Source organism: Electrophorus electricus, chromosome 26, assembly GCF_041902795.1.
Source record: "Electrophorus electricus isolate QZ-2024a chromosome 26, ASM4190279v1, whole genome shotgun sequence".
In the NCBI taxonomy this organism is placed as follows: domain Eukaryota; kingdom Metazoa; phylum Chordata; class Actinopteri; order Gymnotiformes; family Gymnotidae; genus Electrophorus; species Electrophorus electricus.
In genome coordinates, this window is record NC_137522.1 from 10,758,065 (window position 1) to 10,777,606 (window position 19,542).

Below are 19,542 nucleotides of genomic sequence, written 5' to 3' on the forward strand. Positions count from 1 at the left end.
TGTTCTGATATTTTACAAATCACGAGAGGAGGCTCTAGTGGTCCTCGGCAATGACCCTAATATTCAGCACTTGCTGGTTTTGCTCACTGTCCCTACATTACAGATGGCAGAAATGAACAGCCTAACCCGGGCAGACGGGTGAGAGGCTCTCCGCCACACGCCACCTTTATTAGTAGCCCTAAGAGGCTTTCAGGCTTTATCAAGCTTTAAAAGCTGCAGAAGCTCCCCAGCCCACTACACGGAGCAGTAGTGCCGGCTGTGGTCATTAAAGGCATGGAGGCTGGCTAAACAGTGCCACTTTCCCTTTAACCCCACTGACTTGTGCCACACTTTGAGCATGCTCACCATATTCCTCTCACCGATTTCCACATGTCACATAGCCCATATTCATTATTGTTGTAATCTACATTCATTACATCCTGAGCTTTCTCCTATTTTTGTTCTGTGTCAATGACTTCACATTAGACTGTTTTCTTTAAATAGCAAATATATTTAAACCTGATTACATGTTTGTGCTGTTATCCAGTAGGTCTACAAACATCCCAAATAAGAAGTGTAGACATGTCTACCTTAGGGCTTTGGGCTTAAATATAGGGAGTGTAGATAAATGAGAATGTTTGTTTGGGAACTGGAACTCCAGTCTGTGTTTAAGGCATTTTGTAACAGTTAAACAAGTCAGGAGCTGGTCAGGTCAGGAGCTGCCCACTTTTAAATACAGCTATTCGCGTGTCCTCCACCTGCGGTCCACCCCAGTGTTGATTTCACTAGATGCCTTCCTTTGTAAAATGCACATCTATACTGGCATTTCAAACTATACATCTTTTATTTCTATACAGTATACAATACAGCAATAGTGATACTCTTCAACAACTGATACTAGCTGTCTTGACCTTTCTTCTCAGCAGATTGGTAACTGGGTACAATCTGTTGTTCCCATGGGAATACAGTAAGACACTGTTTACTTCAGCTCTCCAGGTTTTGTAGTTGCCTTACAGACTATGCTGCAGTAAGTGCTTAACAGGTCACTACTCACAAAACTTTCACAAAAGGCACACTTCTTCCCCAGATGATGCGATTTAGAATAGACTCAACGAGGTGTATGTGTCAGCCCTCTCCAGCTCTGCCCCGCTCCTCCACACCCTTATTACAAGCTGTCAGTTTATTATAAAACATTAGAAAAGCAGAGGGACACTTGCAGTTACTGTCTTATCGATCTGGGTGGGGTACATTCTGTGATTTAGCACCCGGCCTTCTCATCTCTCCACATTCTCGGGCTCCTATTAAGCCCTGTGCTTTCCTTTGGCTATTGATGTATCAACATTAACAGTTACAAGCGACTACAGAAAATCAATGGGCAACTTTTATTAGCGGCTGCATACCACGCGGCTGACCCGCATCTGGGCTGCTTAGCCAGCCAGACCGCCCCCGCGACCTGCTCCACACGTCAGCCGCTTCCTAACTGATACCTGCACTGGAAAAATCAATCACAGGAGCTCCGACGTGTTTTCTGCTTTTGCACATCGTTGCGCCGCTGCCGATCACTTTCCTCCCCCCTTTTAAAAAAGAAAACCTCCCAGCCGAGCTGCATTCCAAAACAACATCAATAATTTGGATGGTGTCCAATTCTGCATTTCATTCCATTTCTCTGCAGGTCATCCTTAACGGCCATATGGTCCTCCAGTCGCATGCGCCGTTGAAGTTTAAGCATTGTGTAGGTGCGTTTTACACAGAGGAAATTTGAAATGAAAATAAAGCGTGGATCCTGTCCATCACCTGAACTGGGATGGAATCGCTTGAAGAGGGGGAGCTAAAGAGGAGCCGTGGTGAAAGCCAAGCGCCCTTAAACATTCATGAGAGCCGTGCTCCGGCCCACACAAACATACCCGAGCCTTTTGTTTCCTCCCACAATCAATGGGCAGAAGTTTATTATTCGCATTCACTACAGCACTTTGTGTTTTCCATCCGTTGTTGATGTTTTCGCCTGCGTGTGCGTGGAGTTTTATTAGTTTGTTTTCTTTTACATGTGGGTGGCAGCTGATGGAGGTTTTGCGCAGCTCATGGACGGCAGTGCTCTGTAATGCTAATCTCGCTGGCATGGGAGCCGCATAGCCAACTCCACCAGATCAGCCCCAGCCAATTAAAAAGCATGTCTTCAGGAGGGCTTCCCCAGGCCCACTTCTCTGGGGCTGTGGGCGAAGATCCCGGTTGCCGTAGGGAGAGCTCTATCGATCAGGTGGCTGCCAGTATTTAAACACTGCGCTCAAACACAGATAAGCATGTTACACAAGCGCTCAGCGCAGCCCTCCGCCAACCCCCCCCCCACCACCCCCCACCCCCCCCCCGGGCATTTGACTTGTCATTTCTCAATCGATCCCATAGAAAGATTACTGTGCCATGGTTGTCCATAAAAAGCTCCCCCAGTCTCACAAGAAGAAAAAGCATGCAGCAGCAGTTCCTAGCCCTGGGGAAGCAGGTCAAGCATACACTGACCACACAGCTGAGCAGATGAGACCATTTGCAGTGATCCATGCATTTACAAATGATTATTCATCTGGTCAGCTGTTTGCTTGAAAACTGTATCTTTGCAGATTAAAAGAATCTGCTGTATAGACACAGTATGCTCTCTAAAGGAAAGTAGTGTTACAACAGTAGGGTTAGCCTCCTTAACCAATATCCTAAGGCTTTGAATATTAGTGAACTACAGTAAAGACTAGGATGCTTGAATTATTATGTGCAGCTGTGTAGTGTCTAGCCTGCCTGGTCTCACATTGGTTTACAAAACTGAATAAGATATTCTACATAGTCCATTAATTTAAAAGCCAACACCATTTTTACTGAAAAAGTAATGTAAAGAAAAAGTAACTAGAAATACTGTGAGATCACAATTGCATAGCTGTAATTTTTATACGACATTTTGACGTGAAACCACCAAAATCTGAAAGGTGCTGAATGCATTCATCTCGTTGCTGCCGCTAGTACAAGACATCACAAAGTGATTTTTGCCTTCACACACAGAGATCGCCTCACAGTGGAGTCCTGGCCCGATCCCAGGCCTGTGAAACCAGAGCCGGCTCTTCGACACATGGCCCAAACAAGCCGACAGGTGCTATAGCACCCGCCTCTTGGCCTTCCCTGGCCCCTCCCCCATGTGAGCAGCCACACTGCTGTTTATTTAAAGCAACAAAGCTTTGGAATGCTTGCACTGTCTTGCCACTGGAAAAAATGCAACATCATCAGGTCTTCCTGTAACGTTAAACCGGGAGCCCGGGTCCAGCAAGTGCCATATGGGGCGGGGGGGTCATTGGAGGGCTTACTCTTTAGAGACGCTTATAAAAATAAGTGGTCATTCAAATATCAGCTCAGCCTAGCACAGGCTAGTGGGAGGCGGCTCATAAGAACGGAAGGCATTCAGAAAGGTCGAGCTGAGGTGTGTGCCTCTGGTAAGGCTCCTGTTGGAATGTGGTTTTAGTGCATGCACACCCACCTGCCATTGCTCTTTTAGAAACGACCATTCCTATTCACACGGAATGCCACTCCAAGTATGGATAACACACTGACACTAAATTAATTATGCAATTAAACCTAGTAAATACTTTGTTTTACAAATTCATGATGAACCTATATATGTCAAAACAAACAATATGACATGCACTGGGTGAAATAAGTATTGAACAAGTCATCAGTTTTTTAAATAAATATATTTCTAAAGGTGCTATTGACATGAAATTCTCACCCAATGTCTGTAACAACCCATCCAATCCAGACAAAGAAATCCATGCAAAGAAATCAAACCATAGATGTCCATAAATTATGTGTAATAATGAGAAATGACACAGGGAAAAAGTATTGAACACATGAAGAAAGAGAGGTACAAAAATACATGGAATGACACCAGCTGAAATCTGTCAGTAAATAGAAAGCAATCCTGCCACTTAGTGCAAATTAATATCAACTGGTTCAACTGATAGCCTATAAAAAGGTGTCTCATTACCAAGGTTCCACACAATAAACATCTCATATTGGGTAGAACCTGTGAGCTCTCTCAAGACCTTTGAAACCTTATTGTTGCAAAACATACTGATGGCATTGGTTACAGAAGAATTTCTAAACTACTGAAGATTCCAGTGAGCACTATTCTGGCCATAATCCAGAAGTGGAAAGAACATCATTGCACCATAAACCGGCCATGACCAGGTGTTCTCTGCAAGATTTCAGACAGAGGAGTGAAAAGAAATGATCAGAAGAGTTGTCCAAAAGCCAAGGACCACCTGTGGAGAGCTACAGAAAGACCTGGAATCAGCAGGTACAATTGTTTCAAAGAAAACAATAAGTAATGCATTCAACCTCCATGGCCTGTATGTACGCTCACCTTGCAAGACTCCATTACTGAAGAAAAAGCATGTTGAAGCATGTTTAAACTTTGCTCAATAACATTTAGACAAGCCTGTGAAATACTGGGAGAATATAGTCTGGTCAGATGAGACCAAAATTGAACTCTTTGGATGCCATAATACACACCATGTTTGGAGGTCAAAAGGCACTGTATATCACCCCAAAAACAGTGAAGTTTGGAGGTGGGAACATCAAGGTTTGGGGCTGTTTTTCAGCACTGACGGCACTGACACGCTTCATATAATTGAAGGAAGGATGAATGGGCAAATTTACCGAGACATTCTTGATAAAAATCTGCTGCCATCTACCAGGACGATGAAGATGAAACGAGGGTGGACATTTCAGCAAGACAATGATCCCAAACACACAGCCAAGGAAATTCTCCACTGGATTCAGAGAAAGAAAATAAAGCTGCTAGAATGGCCCAGCCAACCACCTGACCTGAACCCAACTGAACATCTATGGAAGGAACTAAAGCTCAGAGTTCATAGAAGGAGCCCATGGAACCTTCAGGATTTGAAGAGTGTTTATATGGAAGAATGGGCCAAAAATCACACCTGAGCAATGCATGCCACTAGTTTCTCCACACAGGAGACGTCTTGAAGCTGCCATCACCAACAAAGGCTATTGTAAGAAGTATTAAATAAATTTCAGAAAGCGTGTTCAATACTTTTTCCCTGTGTCATTTCTCATTATTACACATAATTTATAGACATCTATGGTTTGATTTCTTTGCATGTGTGGATTGGGTGGGTTGTTACCAACATCTGGTGAGAATTGCATGTCAATAGCACCTTTAGAAATACATTTACTTAGAAAATTGGTGACATGTTCAATACTTATTTCACCGACCGCATATGTGCTATGAAATATTGTTTTGTCTATTGTCTCTCATTGTTGTACAGTACTTTGGATTAACTGCAGTTGTAGAAATATGGTCTAGAAAATAAATGTTACTTAACAATATGTAACTTAATTTTTATGCCTATTGGCCTTTGTTTTCAGTACCGAATGGCAGTTTTAGTTTTGAAAATTTTATTTCTTAAATATGTTACAATCTCATTTTTAAACCATTTACCTAATTACTGCTGTTTTGTGTTTAGTTCCCATTTGGAGAGTTTGCTAATTGGTTTACATTCTGTTGGCACCTAATAATCATCCAGTACAGCTGTGCATGCAACTAGTACTCTCTCAGTAACACTATGCCAATTTTGCCAGTTGAGAAAAGGAAAATAATTGATAACCAGGACTCTGGCTTCTCTTGTTGAGCTTTCAGGGCTTTGATACACTGTAGTAAATGAAAAGTGTGCTGAATTAATTATGCATATTGTGTAATTTCTCATATCTAATATGTAATGTCACCTGTGGCATTCTGTGTCGTAATAAGGAAGTTAGATGTCATTTTCCTCCTATTAACAGATTTGCAGAAAACGTACAGTCTGCAGCAACATAAATTAGCCTAGCTTTGACAGGCATCTTACAAACATGTCAGGCTATATTACTCATGAGATACTAGAGAGTACAAGCTACTAACATGGTGGAATAAGTTACACCCCTGCCTGGCCTCCCGGCTCTCAGAGAGGAGGGCGCATTTTGGAGAGATGCAAAAGATCTGGTTCTTCAGTCAGCTCAAGCAACATTCAATAGTCCAACAAGAAAGGAGGATAGAAGTAACATAGAATCTGAGTGTGTGTGTGTCAGGGAGGGAGAGGGGTGGAATCTTGATATGGATTTACTGTCCTTCACTCACAAAATATACATCCCCAGGCACTCTGGTGAATTATTAATTTAAATTTGTCAAAAAGAGGGGAAAATAATAAGAAAAAAGATATTGATGGGAGGTTGCCTTTAATGACCTCATTAGGTTTGTGGTTTCTATGGGCGGTGTTTGGGCTGCTCCAGGACTTCAGGGGGAGATGTGCGGGTACTTGACCCCCTAATGATTTTCTGTCACGTTATTATAAACAAGAAGCTTTTGACGTACCCCTTCATTCTTGTGTGCATGCAATTAGAGGGTGTGAAAGTGGGCTGAATGTAAACTAGACCCTCCAGAGGGTTAGCACTGAGGTGGAGAGAGAGAGAGAGAGAGAGAGAGAGAGAGAGAGAGAGAGAGAGAGAGAGAGAGAGAGAGAGAGAGAGAGAGAGAGAGAGAGAGAGAGAGAGAGAGAGAGAGAGAGAGAGAGAGATTTCAGATTACTGCTTCGAACAGCCGGATAAACACAAATAAAAAACAAACCCAGCAGATACATTGTATCTTCATCCTTCTCAGGAACACTGATGTGTTCATTCCCAGCCCTACCCCTCCCGTTCTTATATCGTGTAGCATTCCCTTTGGTCTCTGATCTGAACCAGCTGCACCATCATTACCCTCTTCCTTCATCCCAGTCTTTTCCAGTCCTAGTTCGTCCAAGTTCCAGTTTCTCACCACTTCACTGTGGAGGAATTGGTGGAGTTGCGAGAGCAAGAGAGGGCCACAAGCTTGTTGCACACAGTCCCGCGCTGCCAGCCAGCCAGAACCATGCAGGGAGCTTTTCCTTCTGAGCCTGGGCGGTTCTGGTAGTATTTTCTTTGCACCAGCCTTATGTCTAAAGTGGAAAGCACGGTCAAAGGTCCATCTGTGCAGAGGGAACTGAGAGGCAAGTAGAGCTTTTTCTCCACTGGTTACCAGATACATAAGGAAATAATAATGATATTCCTATATTGCTTTCTGTGCCTGAAGTCTCTATACAAATGTCTGCAATTTAATACCAACATAAATTATATAGCAATTATTCACGCAGCATGTAGCACTTAATACTCAAGTCAGGCTAGGGATGAATAACCAGATGCCAATATGTTTCCCCTTCTTGAGAGGAGGCTACACACCTCACAGCCAGTGTTTATTAAAAGAAGGGCTTGCCCAAGTTTCTTGTGTTTATTTCATCATACCTAAGGCATTTTTCTCGCTCCACCAGCAATCAACCCCCCACCTGAAGCCCCAGGATTTTGCCCCCACCTCTGTGGCAAGCGAAATCAAACCCATCCTTGGGCGACTGGGACGCCTCTCCTACCTGCTTAACCCAGCAGCGCCGGGCAGAGTTTTTGACTTAATGCATCCCCAGCTGGAGCTGTCCTGTTTAATTCTCTCTCATAGAGTTGGCCTCTCCGGGCCCAGTGGGCCACTTTGACCAGGGAGTAGCAGATTGAGCCTTCATGCTTTATTCTGCCAGTGCTTTCCTTCTGGCTTTTCACAGCGTAGTTAGAAGGAACATCCCTTCGAGAAAGGAGGGAAGAGCTTGAGTCATTGATATGCATCATTAACACAGAGAGAGAGGGAAATGGAGAGTGAGTGAGTGAGTGAGTGGGTGAGAGAGAGAGAGAGATAAGGAGGGAATGAAAGTTTGTTTGACAAAAAGATGACCTGCGGACACCTGGCTTCATGCTCATAATGAACAGCTGCTTTCAGTGTTAAAGCCACTTTTCAGATTGGGATGATTTGACCAGCAGACAAACTAATATGGGTGCCATGTTTAGTTAGGACAGGTAATGACATTTACACAAGGTGATATTAGCATATTATTAGTATTCAGTTTAAAACATTCAGTAATGCTCCTCTTGAGAAATAGAGAACTAAAGCAGAATTTTGTGACAGTCTACAGCTGTAGCTTTTTGTGGCTGTAAAATTTTAAGAGCTACATACTGGAGGTTCCACTTCAAACATGGAACTGGAAGAAGTAGGTGGTGTGGGAGTGGTGCTGAGATCAAATGGCTGGTGGACAAGGTTTATGAACATCATCTAGTAGTTGTTAATAAGCAGGAGGTAAAAGATACACAAAGAATGATAAGATTAAGAGGGATCTGGTAAGGGCATTGTCAAGTAACAGTTACAGACACTCACAAGTAGTTTACCTACGGCATGGCATTGAAATACACATTACTATTTCAGCTCAACCTCTCAACATATTTTTAGAACATGCACTCACTAATATCTTCTTTTTCTTTCCAGTATCAACCAATAAGCAAAAGAAAAAGCTTGATTCAGCATTTGAGTAAATATTGTTGGAAGGTGAGCAGGTGGACATTGACCGTGGTCCCGTTCAGGCTGCGGTGTGTCAGACGGGGTAGTGGTGGGCCTCCCCATCCTGACTCTAGGCCAGAGGGCAGCGGCAGCACCGCCCCGCTTTCTAATTGGTGTGTGCCTGGCACTTGGGTTAATGATGAACAAGAGTGATGGCGCGTGGTTACAGCGAGCTGCAAAGCAAAAGTGTAGAGAAAACCCAAGGTGCACCTTGCCCTTTGAACTCTGCAGTGGTCACATGCAGGAGCTTTAAACACACACAAAGGACACTGTAATGTAGGCCCACATGCCAAACACACAAACAGGCAGGCCCATCCCGACAGTGTTAAGCCTGTTACGTTTCACTGCCGTGCTGCCAAACAGCATGTTTTTCGATTAGGCTTGGTGCTGATTTGCTCTGAGAGGAAGTCTGTCAATGCTTAATGACAGCATCCTCCTGCACATGTCAGTAGATTCATCATTTGCCTTTCAAATTTCATGTTATGATTTAATTGGTCATTGATTAAACTATTAGATGTGAAAATCCATACCCAAGTGTATCTTCATTTTCAATATGCATACCAGTAAAATGAAATCAATACACCTTGGTTGTAGTGGGGGCAACGAATAATAATGGATCATAACTAAACAAAGAATGTAATTTTATATATTTTAATGTTCCAGTAGTGATATATTTTTTTAGAAGCGCATCCAGTCATAACATCACGTGGTTTGGATGTTTACAATACATTTGGATTCGTGGTACTACACATGTGATTATATTTATATCAGCCCCAACGAGGGCTTGTTGGCATAGCTGGGGTGAATTCCCGAATCCCTTTTGGATCTTTTTTCCACTGGGAAAATCCTTTCTAATTAAAACAAGAAAGACAAAAAAGATCCTGGTGAAAGGAGGTAGATGGGGGTGGTGAATGGATGTGTAGGGTCGTCTGGCATGATCGCCAGTGAAATGAACAATGTATTGCACAGAACCTAAGGGTCTGCAGGCGAGTGTCTGTACAGCCGTGCTGCACACTGAGGCTGTCTCAAGTAAAAAAGTTCATAATTAGTCCCACAGTGACTAAACGTCGAGATAGAAGATAAGAGTGCTTACCGTGCAATGCTTTGACCTGACTGAATGGTAAATGCTGCCTTTTCTCTCCCTCCATATTTCTTTTGCTGTCAGCAGTGCATGATTGCACGTTTCTTGCTGTGGATAAATTAAACAAATAGTGATTCTCTCTCTTTCTGTAGCCTGACTTCTCACATATGGGAGAAGAGATCAAGTCATCGATCATTTGTGGTTTTAAAGACCCCTTCCCCCCCTTCCATTTTTTTCATGTTCAAAAGCACTCTCACAATAATTAGCAATTAAAATTGATCTTTTTTTTTTTGTATCATTTTTCTTTAATTAGTTTGGAAATCTCTGTAGTTCAGTCCTCATCCCCCCCCTCCCTCCCTCCCTTTTTTTTCCATTCATCACATAGCCTGAGAAATTTGAGCTGTGAAACCATGGTAACGTTTTACATGCAGTCCTCTTAACCAGTGGGTTTAATGAGAGCAGTGAGCTGGCTTATGTGAACAGCGAGGGCTGGAGTTTGCTCATCAGGAGCTGCTTCACCTCCAGCCTCCACCTGCTATCACAGGCCTGGTTTGCCGTAACGGACATTCGGACCGACTTTCTGTGCTGTGCTCTTTCTAAACGTGGCTTGAACAAGTGCCTTCTGCACCCGGCCATTCAAAAGGCAAAAAAAAAAAAAAGTGACAGGGCTACAAAGCATAGTTTGTTTACCTTTTTGGGGGGGCCGGGACTAAAATCGCAGGGGTGGAGCAGGAGCTTTGTAATTAGTAATCTCCAGGCGGACCCCTCCCCCTTCCCTCCTTCGCCTTGTCCTGAGCTTGCCCACCGGTGTCACCCAGGGGTCAGGGAGAACATCTTCGCTGGAGCCATGAAGGACTCACAGCTCGTTCTACAGACCTCATTACACGCTGCTGTAACACCACCCCCACACCCGTTACACCCTCCCGCCCCTATATCCGGCGGCTGAGCCAGTCGAGATTATTTTTTGGGGAGGGAGAGCGGACAGCCAGCTGCCTCATTAGCCCTGGCCGGGCAGGTCCGGCTCCTTTCACAGTGGCTGGGAGGTGTCGGGGGAGGGCGCAGGGACCTGGGCCGTCTGTGCGCAGTGAAGGGGTGCAGTAACGGTCATGCTTCCACTCAACCCCAGGTCAAAGAAATTAATAAAAGATCACATGGTGCACAGCCCCTGCAACCCGATTAAATTTAGCCACTCACCAGGGATTCATTAGTGCCTCATACATTAAACCGCCAGCCATTTATCCAGGTAGACCTTCATGTGACGCTACAGAATACATGCTGTTTGCTACCAATGTCAGATATTCTCCTCATTGTAAGATTTTATATAAAAACAGTAATGTTGCTATGCAGCTGATTTATAGTCATTTTAATCACAAAAACACATTTCCCAATCATGCAATTTAGAGAGATTAATTTAGAGATATCAACATCTATATAGTAATTCTGAGATATCTGCTTGAGAAGGACTTACATTTCATGTCTGTTTTTGTGTTTTGTGGGACTAATAGCTATACTACTACAAGGCCTCCATGCATGTGCATAATTCACGTTCTCTTCGGCAGTACGTCCCTAGAGATCTCTTTCCCCCACTTGATTCCCTTTTCACGCCATATCTCCTGAGAAAAATCAGAGTTGAAAAAAAGGGAACAGAGCCCAAGATGAGCGCACATTCATGCATTTCATATGACCCGTCTCCTTCCTAGCTGGCTTGTGCCATAACCGTTTAGTGTGTCTCTCCTCTCTCCAGACGTGAAGAACCTGGAGAACTTCCACCTTGTGGAGAGCGTCCAGGAGCAAGTCAACGCAGCACTGCTGGACTATGTCATGTGCAACTACCCTCAGCAGACGGACAAGTTCGGCCAGCTGCTTCTGCGGCTACCTGAGATCCGGGCCATTAGTCTGCAGGCGGAGGAGTACCTCTACTACAAGCACCTGAATGGCGACGTTCCCTGCAACAACCTGCTCATCGAGATGCTGCATGCGAAACGTGCCTGAAAGTCGTGGGTGAACGAGGACGTACAGCAACCCAGCAAGCCATGCCCGCCGATCCCAGCGGTGCCCTTCCAGTTGAGCGCCGTCAGCCACCAGAGCCTCCAGACACTCAGACAGAGGCCTCACACCATGACTCCGTGGTATCTTTATGGTGTCCTGCATGGTTCATGTTGATTCCGTGGTTTGGTCCAAACAGGGAAAAGTAGAATAAATGAACACTTGAAAATGAGTTTGGCAGGGACCGTCCTCCACCCCCAACCCACAATCAAACAGAAAATCAAACAAAACAAACTGTGATATAATGACTTTTGATCTCTAAGTGCGAGTATCACTCATCATGTGGTTTCATGAGCAGCTGAACTAACTTTCACTAAGACAAGCTGGAGGGTTTAAGATAAGACTGTGACACCTCCTCTAAGAATTAAACTCATTTGCCAGCATTGGACCTGTATTTCAATTTAGACTCAGCCAAATGGCCCCCTAATGTCTGTTTTAAGGCACACAAGTCACGGCAGAGGTTGTTTTGTGGTATGAGGTGAACTGCATCGGATGGCATCTTGCTTTGCTTTGAGACTAGTTTGCAGCCCCTCACCAAAAAATGTGCATCAAGACATAAGAGGAAACACTGACAAACTGTATGTATCTTTTAGAATGGCAGGCATTTCTTCTTTTTACTCAAGATGCTAATATATGCCAAATTCTTCCCTCACAAAAAATCAATTTATGAACTTTTATCTTTAAACAAACAACCGTGTTTTCATTAATTAGTTATTGCATAGTTCAGTTTGCCAACATGGTTTTACCAGTTTGGTTATGGAGGGAAAACAGAAGATGATTATCTTCCTCTTAAGCTCCTCCTCCCATCAGAAGTTGGAATACATGGTTCCAGAGCAAAGTGGAAGATATACTGCCTCAGTCAAAACAAGACCAAAGCCTGCTGCAGAACAAACGAAAAGAAAAAAAAAGACACCAACCTTAACTATCAGTATTATGAATTTGTGATGTCACAGTTATGTGAGTCTTGCCTTATTTCATCACCATGCTAGCTAACTGTGCTGATGTGAACTATAACATGTAAAATAAAAAAGTATATATATATTAAGTATTAATGTAATACAATTAAGAAGAGACAAGAGGTGTTTACATTCATGTGGTCATGTGGGAGAGAACTGTGATGTAAATTGGAGGTGAGGTAAATTGCAAAGCAATGATTTCTTCTAAAAAAGAAAAATGTTTGTTTTTGTTATTGTTTGTTTTTTGTTTTGTGTGTGTACAGTTTTAATCTTGACCAGTACTTAATTATGTCGTGAGACACTAAAATCAGAAAGGAATCTCACTTAATATTTGTGTTTCAAACTTTTTGGTCTATTGATCAATTTTTCGCTGATTGTGCTTGCATTATTCTGTCAGTTTTATTTTGTAGAACATGATTTTATGTTCTGCTTTCTAAATGTATGTCACTGGTTAAGCTTAAAGATAAACATAATTTATTGAGTCCTGGTTTCACCATTGTGTGTTTAAAGCAGGAGGAGGTCATATACAATGTGTTTGTTTACTAAAGCATGTTTTCAAAAATGTATATACAAGATACAGTTGAGGAGCCACAAAATGATCCATTAAACCTCTGTTCATCTCACCACTGTAAAATTATGAGAGCTGTACTCAAGTGGGGTGACTGACCATTGCACCGCCTTCTACAATATGGTTTAAAACACATTTCCATCAGTTCTGTGTGTTCTATACCAAAGACAGCATCAGTCCTTTGACCTGTAATTACCTGTTCTGCATCACAATGAATGGACAACAGCTCTGAGCTTTTATCTTCATCTATTGATCAGTGTGGCATTCCATATGGCCTGCTGGAAGGCTCTGGATGTCTTACATAAATGTTGGGTCGTGATTAGTGTTGGGACAATAATCAATATCACCACTTAATGTTCGTTTCAGTCATTAATTAAAATAATTACCATGGTTATCACATTTATTGAATTTTCAAATGCACACAAAAATAAAATGTCTTTTACATGTTAGCATTATAATTCCCTTACGTTTAATCACCTTTGTATTAAAAAAAAAAAAATGTTTTTAGCTTACAAAACTTGTCCCACATCTACTCATGACATTTGATGGATTGTGTCTCACAAACCAGTGTAAAATGAAGTAAATTTTCTACAAGAATCAGAATGCTAAAACAGTGTTTGCTCAATAGGATGTACCAAGAAATACACATATTCCCTTCTATTTGCATATTTAAATCCAGAAGTTACACAGTCATATATTTCAAATTCTTGCCTTTTTTTTCTTTATTTATTTATGTAGTTTTTGTTTGTTTGTTTTAAGCCAATACAACCAGTCTTCGTGGGTTTAGTGGCAATATAAAATATATCCTCCATTTGTTATAAATTCAATGCATGTGAACACAGACAATCTTAAACCTAAAACTGCTATCTGCCCTTCATTACTATACAATTCCCCTCTGAAGTTTTGCAGCTGCCCTGTATGCTTAGAAACCTCTGAGCATTGAGATCGGGAGCTATTTTACAAGCCCTGGATGCCATAGCCTGAGCCAGGTTCTGTCACAGCGTTTCCTTTTGGTGAATTCTAGCCCTCATATTTCAATAAACTAGTATTGCAAATCATTTCATTATTTCCTTATTCTGCCCTTACAGAGGTGTAGATAGTAAAGAGGTAGAGAAACATTCAGCAAATGTACTTAGAAATAAAACAAATTCAAGACAGCGCTACTGTTATTAACAATATAACCAAACAAGTATATTGGGTAATGTCTATTGGGTAAAATAATTTCAAGGTATTAATTTGAAATAAATATGGAAAGTGTTAGAAGAAACATCAAAAAATAATCAGTGAAAATATAAAAACTAAATACGTACATTGTAAAGATTTTCTGACTAATTTTGCGCTAATCAAAAAGTACATGGTTGGGACAGAAATGAGAACTTATGAAAAGGCTAGAACTTGCTCATATCCTAAATAAAGTAAGTTATTACATTTTGATAAATTTAAATATGAATTATTTAAAGTTTTTTGTTTTTGTTTTAAATAAATTGCAGCTCAATGGCAAGTATACAGGAAATTATTTCTAATATTGCAAAGCAAAGGGTTTCAGTCCTGAACCTTTGCAATTTTGTTTTTAAATACAAAGGAAACTGTGGGAATATATTAATTTGCATGAAATAGCATTATTTACAGTGCTTTACCCCATATATACAGTGTTGTGTTTCAGGGTGTGTTGTCTCTGATCATTTGTACAACAAGGACAAAATTTGTGAGGCTTTACAATGGGCACATGGAAAAACTGGACAAATACGGTTCACACTTGACACAAAATGTATGTCAGCTACAAAACAAAAGAGTATCAGCAGCGCTCCAAACCACTGTGCTGCTGTCGAGATGAGCTTAACGCTGGGCAGGACATCAGCTCAGCGTCCATGGGAACATGGAGACTGCATGAATCTGCTACACCCCCCAGAGGCTGCTCCTAAAAGAGGAAAATCACTCATGAAAATGAGGATGTTGCATTCTGTATTTAGTTAAATAAGGAAAAGCTACAAAAATAAATAAATAAATAAATAGATCCCCTCAACAGCACGAGCCTTTGGCTGTATGAGCAAGTCTTTGAAAAGTAACAGTAAATAGAAGAGCCTAGGGACACAAGACATTCAAAGCAAGCCTGTGTGAAAGCTATACCAAGTGCTGTGCTTTTTAAAATCAAGACCATGTATAAGGCGCAAGCTGTTCACACAGGCACAAATTACTTTGCTCCGGTTGTTTATTTTTTGGCCGTTGTTCAGGAACTGAGACACAAAGGATCGGATGGCTCTCAGCCTAGAGAAAGAAGATGCCACTCAGATGCAGTCAGTCAAAAATAGTACAGGAGTGGGCACAGAAACATCTGTTTCAGCTTTATCGAGCTGAAGCTCGGGACTGACAGAGCCACAAGATTTAGTAAGGCCCTCCATTTTGAGAGCCACCCTGCTGTGCTAGAGACTGAACAAAGGCAGTGTAACGATGAGGTAGGAGCCCCAAATTCTAGCCAACTTCATGGCTAGAGTCACAAGAAGGTAAAGAACTTTACGTATATTTACTAAGTATACTACTTGAAGGAAGTATAAGTTTAAGCAAGTCAGCAAAATGGAAGTTCCAGCAAAGAGTTAGCAAAGCACATGTCAAAGAAAATACAGTCCAAGTAAGTGGTTAAATTGTTAGTTCAAAATAAACTTTTGGAGTATCTCAGAACTATTATTCCAATCCAGACTTTTAAACATTTGAAATGTAAGAATTAATAGGTGCATTTTAAACAGAATCACTTTGATTGTTATGCTAAACCTAACCTCCACATGCAAAACAAATGCAGGGGATTTGAAATGAACTACAGCCAAGGTCACAGTCCTTTCATTTAAATGCATGTATTATGCATAGGTTTATATAAAAAGACGAACCCCAAAAGCACTAATCTGTATTTGCTATCCTTATTAGTCATTAGAAAAGAGGAAAAAAAATTAAGCACCTGGACCTCGCTCTCAGCATTCCATTAATTAGCTGGACAATAGTACAACTTTAGAAGCAGAATTTTCAATTTTAAAATCAGGACAAAAAGACAGAGAGAAAACGAAGCCTATGTATTCAGCTTCTTCATGCTATACTGGCACTTAAATCCTACAGACCTTCCATAAATAAAAAAAAAACGACTCAAGGTTACGTCCGATTGAAAACCCCCACAAACAACCACTTCAGAAATCAATTTAGAGCCAGCGCTGGAGCATCTAATTCAAACATGTCGTTCTGTTAAAATGGTCACGTTCAGTCTTCAAAAACTCTATTTTCCCACTCATCTTTACCTGGGCATCTTTGTAAAAGTGATTAAAGTTCTGTGATATGAGGGCATAATTGCACAAGACTAAATGCTCAGTTCAAACTGCCAATCAAGCGTGAAAAAATGACCTTTTGTCCGAACTGTTTGGGTGACTGGCTGATCTGTAATGATCCACCAATTTATATGATTGGGAACCAAGCGCACAAGTGCAGCACCCTTGCTGCAAAGTGCAAATATGAACATTTCAAAATAAAATGGACATGTCAAATAATACATTTAATTTCTCTTGCAATCTCATGGAACATTTGAGATATTTAAAATGAGACATTTTCAGTAAAATCAATAAAATCTATTGGTTCATATTTGGGTCTTAATTAATTAATAATTAATCTTTGATTGGGATTAAACCTTTCCTTAAAAACCAGAGTAAATAGTAAATGATTGATGACCATTTGCCATATTGAGATCTGAATTCCCACTGACATATGTCTAATGTGCCATTGTTCTTAAATAGAGACAAATGTACAAATAGTCAAAGGTGTTTAGTTCTTTAAAATGAGGAATGAGTACATACAAGGTCATAGCTTTATTGTGTCTCATCCAATTCAATCCGAGTTGTTTCTTTGTTGGTTGACAATGTGACTGGGACCCTCAGACACACAAAAAAAGACAAATCAGCTTCATAATGCCATGCAAGGTCACTTCAGGCAGCCTTGAAGGCCCAGTGTTGGGCCGTGTACTAGGAATAAGGTACACTGAATCCCTTCACTCAGACACAGAAATGGGCTGAGATTCATCCCAAATATGTAAATGTACTATAAGACGCACAAACCCACACCCACCTGCACAAACTACATTAATATATACTTGCATACACATATATGAATGGAAACATAAAAAGTACTAAAAGTACTAAAACCAGACGTGTGTGCAACAAAACATGGTTCAAGTAAACCAGAACCAACACACACTGGGAAAACTGAACTCTGCGGAACCCCCATGTGGTGGAGCTTTGTGGAGGAGAGGTTGAGCAGGGCTCTTTCTCCAGTGAGGCTGGTCAACCTTGAATTGTGACTCATGGATGGAAAGCTCAGGAAATAACAGAGCAGAAGGGAGCAGACACGGGTTCATGCACACGCAGCATCAAAACAAACAGAATAAGGCGAGCGGCCCCGGGTCCCATAGCTTGCCTGATGCACTGGGGGCCCCTCAGACTCTCTCTGTCTCATGTACACACACATTACATCTCCAAAACTCTGGAACTCAGCATTGACAAGAATAACAAATTGAGAAGTAATGCAGCTCAGCAAAATGGCAAGATGTCACATAAGGAGCACAGCAGAATATTTTAGAATAAACCATTAGAGTTTAAAATAGAGTATACTGAGGAATGCATATAATGTTGACCTGCATTCCCATGTTCAAATTCCTAGATCTGAGTGTTTTGGCCCTCCAAGTACAGTATGCACAATTTTTCTTTCTCAATGTCAATGAGGAATTGAATTTAGATAGAGGTCTGTATTGGTTTTGTTCCTCCTTCTACACTAATCCAATAACTTAGATGCCTTTTTCCACATACTGCTCATCACCTCAAAAACTAGCCAAAAGACCTTCCATATCTACTTAACAGAGAACAATGACATTAAAAAAAGCAACTGCAGGATGTCTCAAGCGACACAGCTTAAGAGATCCAGCAGCAGGACATGAAAGGAAGAACCACTTGCTTCTTCCTTTTTCCACTCAGTAAATCTCACTTTATCTTCTTTGATAAACAGCTGTTCATCAACAGCAGATAGGAAATGGCAAATAAGTGGTTATTTAGTCTGCTAGCAGCTCCTCGGAGACCGCACGCTTCCCACTCCAGCAGTGGCTTCTCCAAAGCAGCCGCTTGATATCAGAGAGGCCTGTGCTCGCCAAATGAACATGACACGTCAGGGTAAGAAAAGCACCACCACATCACACGGGTCGGATCCCGGGAGCATCAAAGGGAACGGGGAAGGAGCTCCAGGGGCCTGCATCTGTTTGAGCTCGCTGAGAAGAACCCGACTGGATCTCGTCACCTGCACCAAGAACAGGCCAAGCCTGTCAAGCTGTCATTGACCTGTGACAGGCCGGTCCACCCCCCACCACTGCATGGGTGCATGCTTTAGAACGTGTGTATGTATATATATATATATATATGTGTGTGTGTGTGTGTGTGTGTGTGTGTGTGTGCGCGTGCGCGTTTGTGTGTGTGTGAGTGAGTGTGTGCGTGAGTGAGTGTGTGCGTTTCTTTGGCAGGGTTGTAGGAGGTCCTAAATGATTTCATCTTAGTGTCTGAGCATGTGTGATGTGAATGTGTTCCACATATTAAAATTTCTTGTGATTTGTGAGTAGTGTTGCTTAAGTTTTAGTTTTTTAGCTTTTTTGAGTATTGATAAAAGGGATAATAACCCACACTTGCTAAATTACATTTAAAATGCAAGACCTGAAACTTTTAAAAAGTGTAAAATCTTCAAAGAGAATGCATTCTGGAACTGATGTGAGATCTCTTTTGCACTTTGACTTCTGATCCATGGGTGCTGAACATGGCTGGAGCAGCAGCAGAGAAGCAGAGCACTACAGCTGGAGCAGGTGATTCAGATCAATCGTCTTTTGCATGAGAGGCAAAGATCTACAGAAGTCCCTAGTGTAAAGGCTTTAAACCCAGCCCTGCTACAGAACTGCTACCAATATGGGCAACATGGACAGAGTCCAAGGTAGTGATAGGAAGAAACAATCAACTCTCTCTCTCTCACACACACACACACACACACACACACACACACACACACACACACATACATACACACACTCCTCAAGGTCTGAGCAAATGAAGGTAGTGATAAGTTGAGAGGGTAAAAGAAGGAGGTTATATTCACACATTTGTAAAAAACACAATATGTTTCTATTATACAGTATCTGAGGTATTGAGTCATATAATCATCAGTTACTCTACTGAGCATGTTTCATTGTGATCAAGCGTGACTGAGCTGCAACAAGATATGTTTGAGGAATTGCACCAGATGTCATGCATATAATAAATGCATTTGCAAAATGGACAAAATAGGTGCAAATTAAAATCACTCAAATTTGGATTTAAGGTTTCTTTCCCCCCCATTAGTGGCAAACACATACAAGTAGACCAGACAGTGTAAGCCTCCTCTGATA

At 41.7% G+C, this 19,542-nt stretch overlaps 2 protein-coding genes across 14 annotated transcripts in view; one reads left to right on the forward strand and one right to left on the reverse strand.

Moving 5' to 3' along the window:
- Positions 1-13,466, forward strand: part of nr5a2 (nuclear receptor subfamily 5, group A, member 2) — a 47,064-nt gene extending 33,598 nt beyond the window's left edge. For 2 of the 3 annotated variants that reach the window (XM_027023982.3, XM_081708648.1), the window contains one exon: positions 11,275-13,466. In XM_027023982.3, coding sequence (XP_026879783.2) covers positions 11,275-11,522 — 248 coding nt within the window. In that variant the 3' untranslated portion in view covers positions 11,523-13,466. The remainder of the gene's footprint in view (positions 1-11,274) is intronic. The other variant, XM_081708649.1, reaches the window with a different exon arrangement.
- A 20-nt stretch (positions 13,467-13,486) lies between these two features.
- The window catches only part of LOC113586098 (adhesion G protein-coupled receptor D2), a 54,550-nt gene continuing 48,494 nt past the window's right edge, over positions 13,487-19,542 (reverse strand). For 10 of the 11 annotated variants that reach the window (XM_081708645.1, XM_081708642.1, XM_081708643.1 and 7 more), the window contains one exon: positions 13,487-15,018. In XM_081708645.1, the coding sequence (XP_081564771.1) occupies positions 14,896-15,018 (123 nt within the window). In that variant the 3' untranslated portion in view covers positions 13,487-14,895. Of the gene's footprint in view, positions 15,019-16,927; positions 17,004-19,542 lie in introns of all 11 variants that reach the window. The other variant, XM_081708644.1, reaches the window with a different exon arrangement.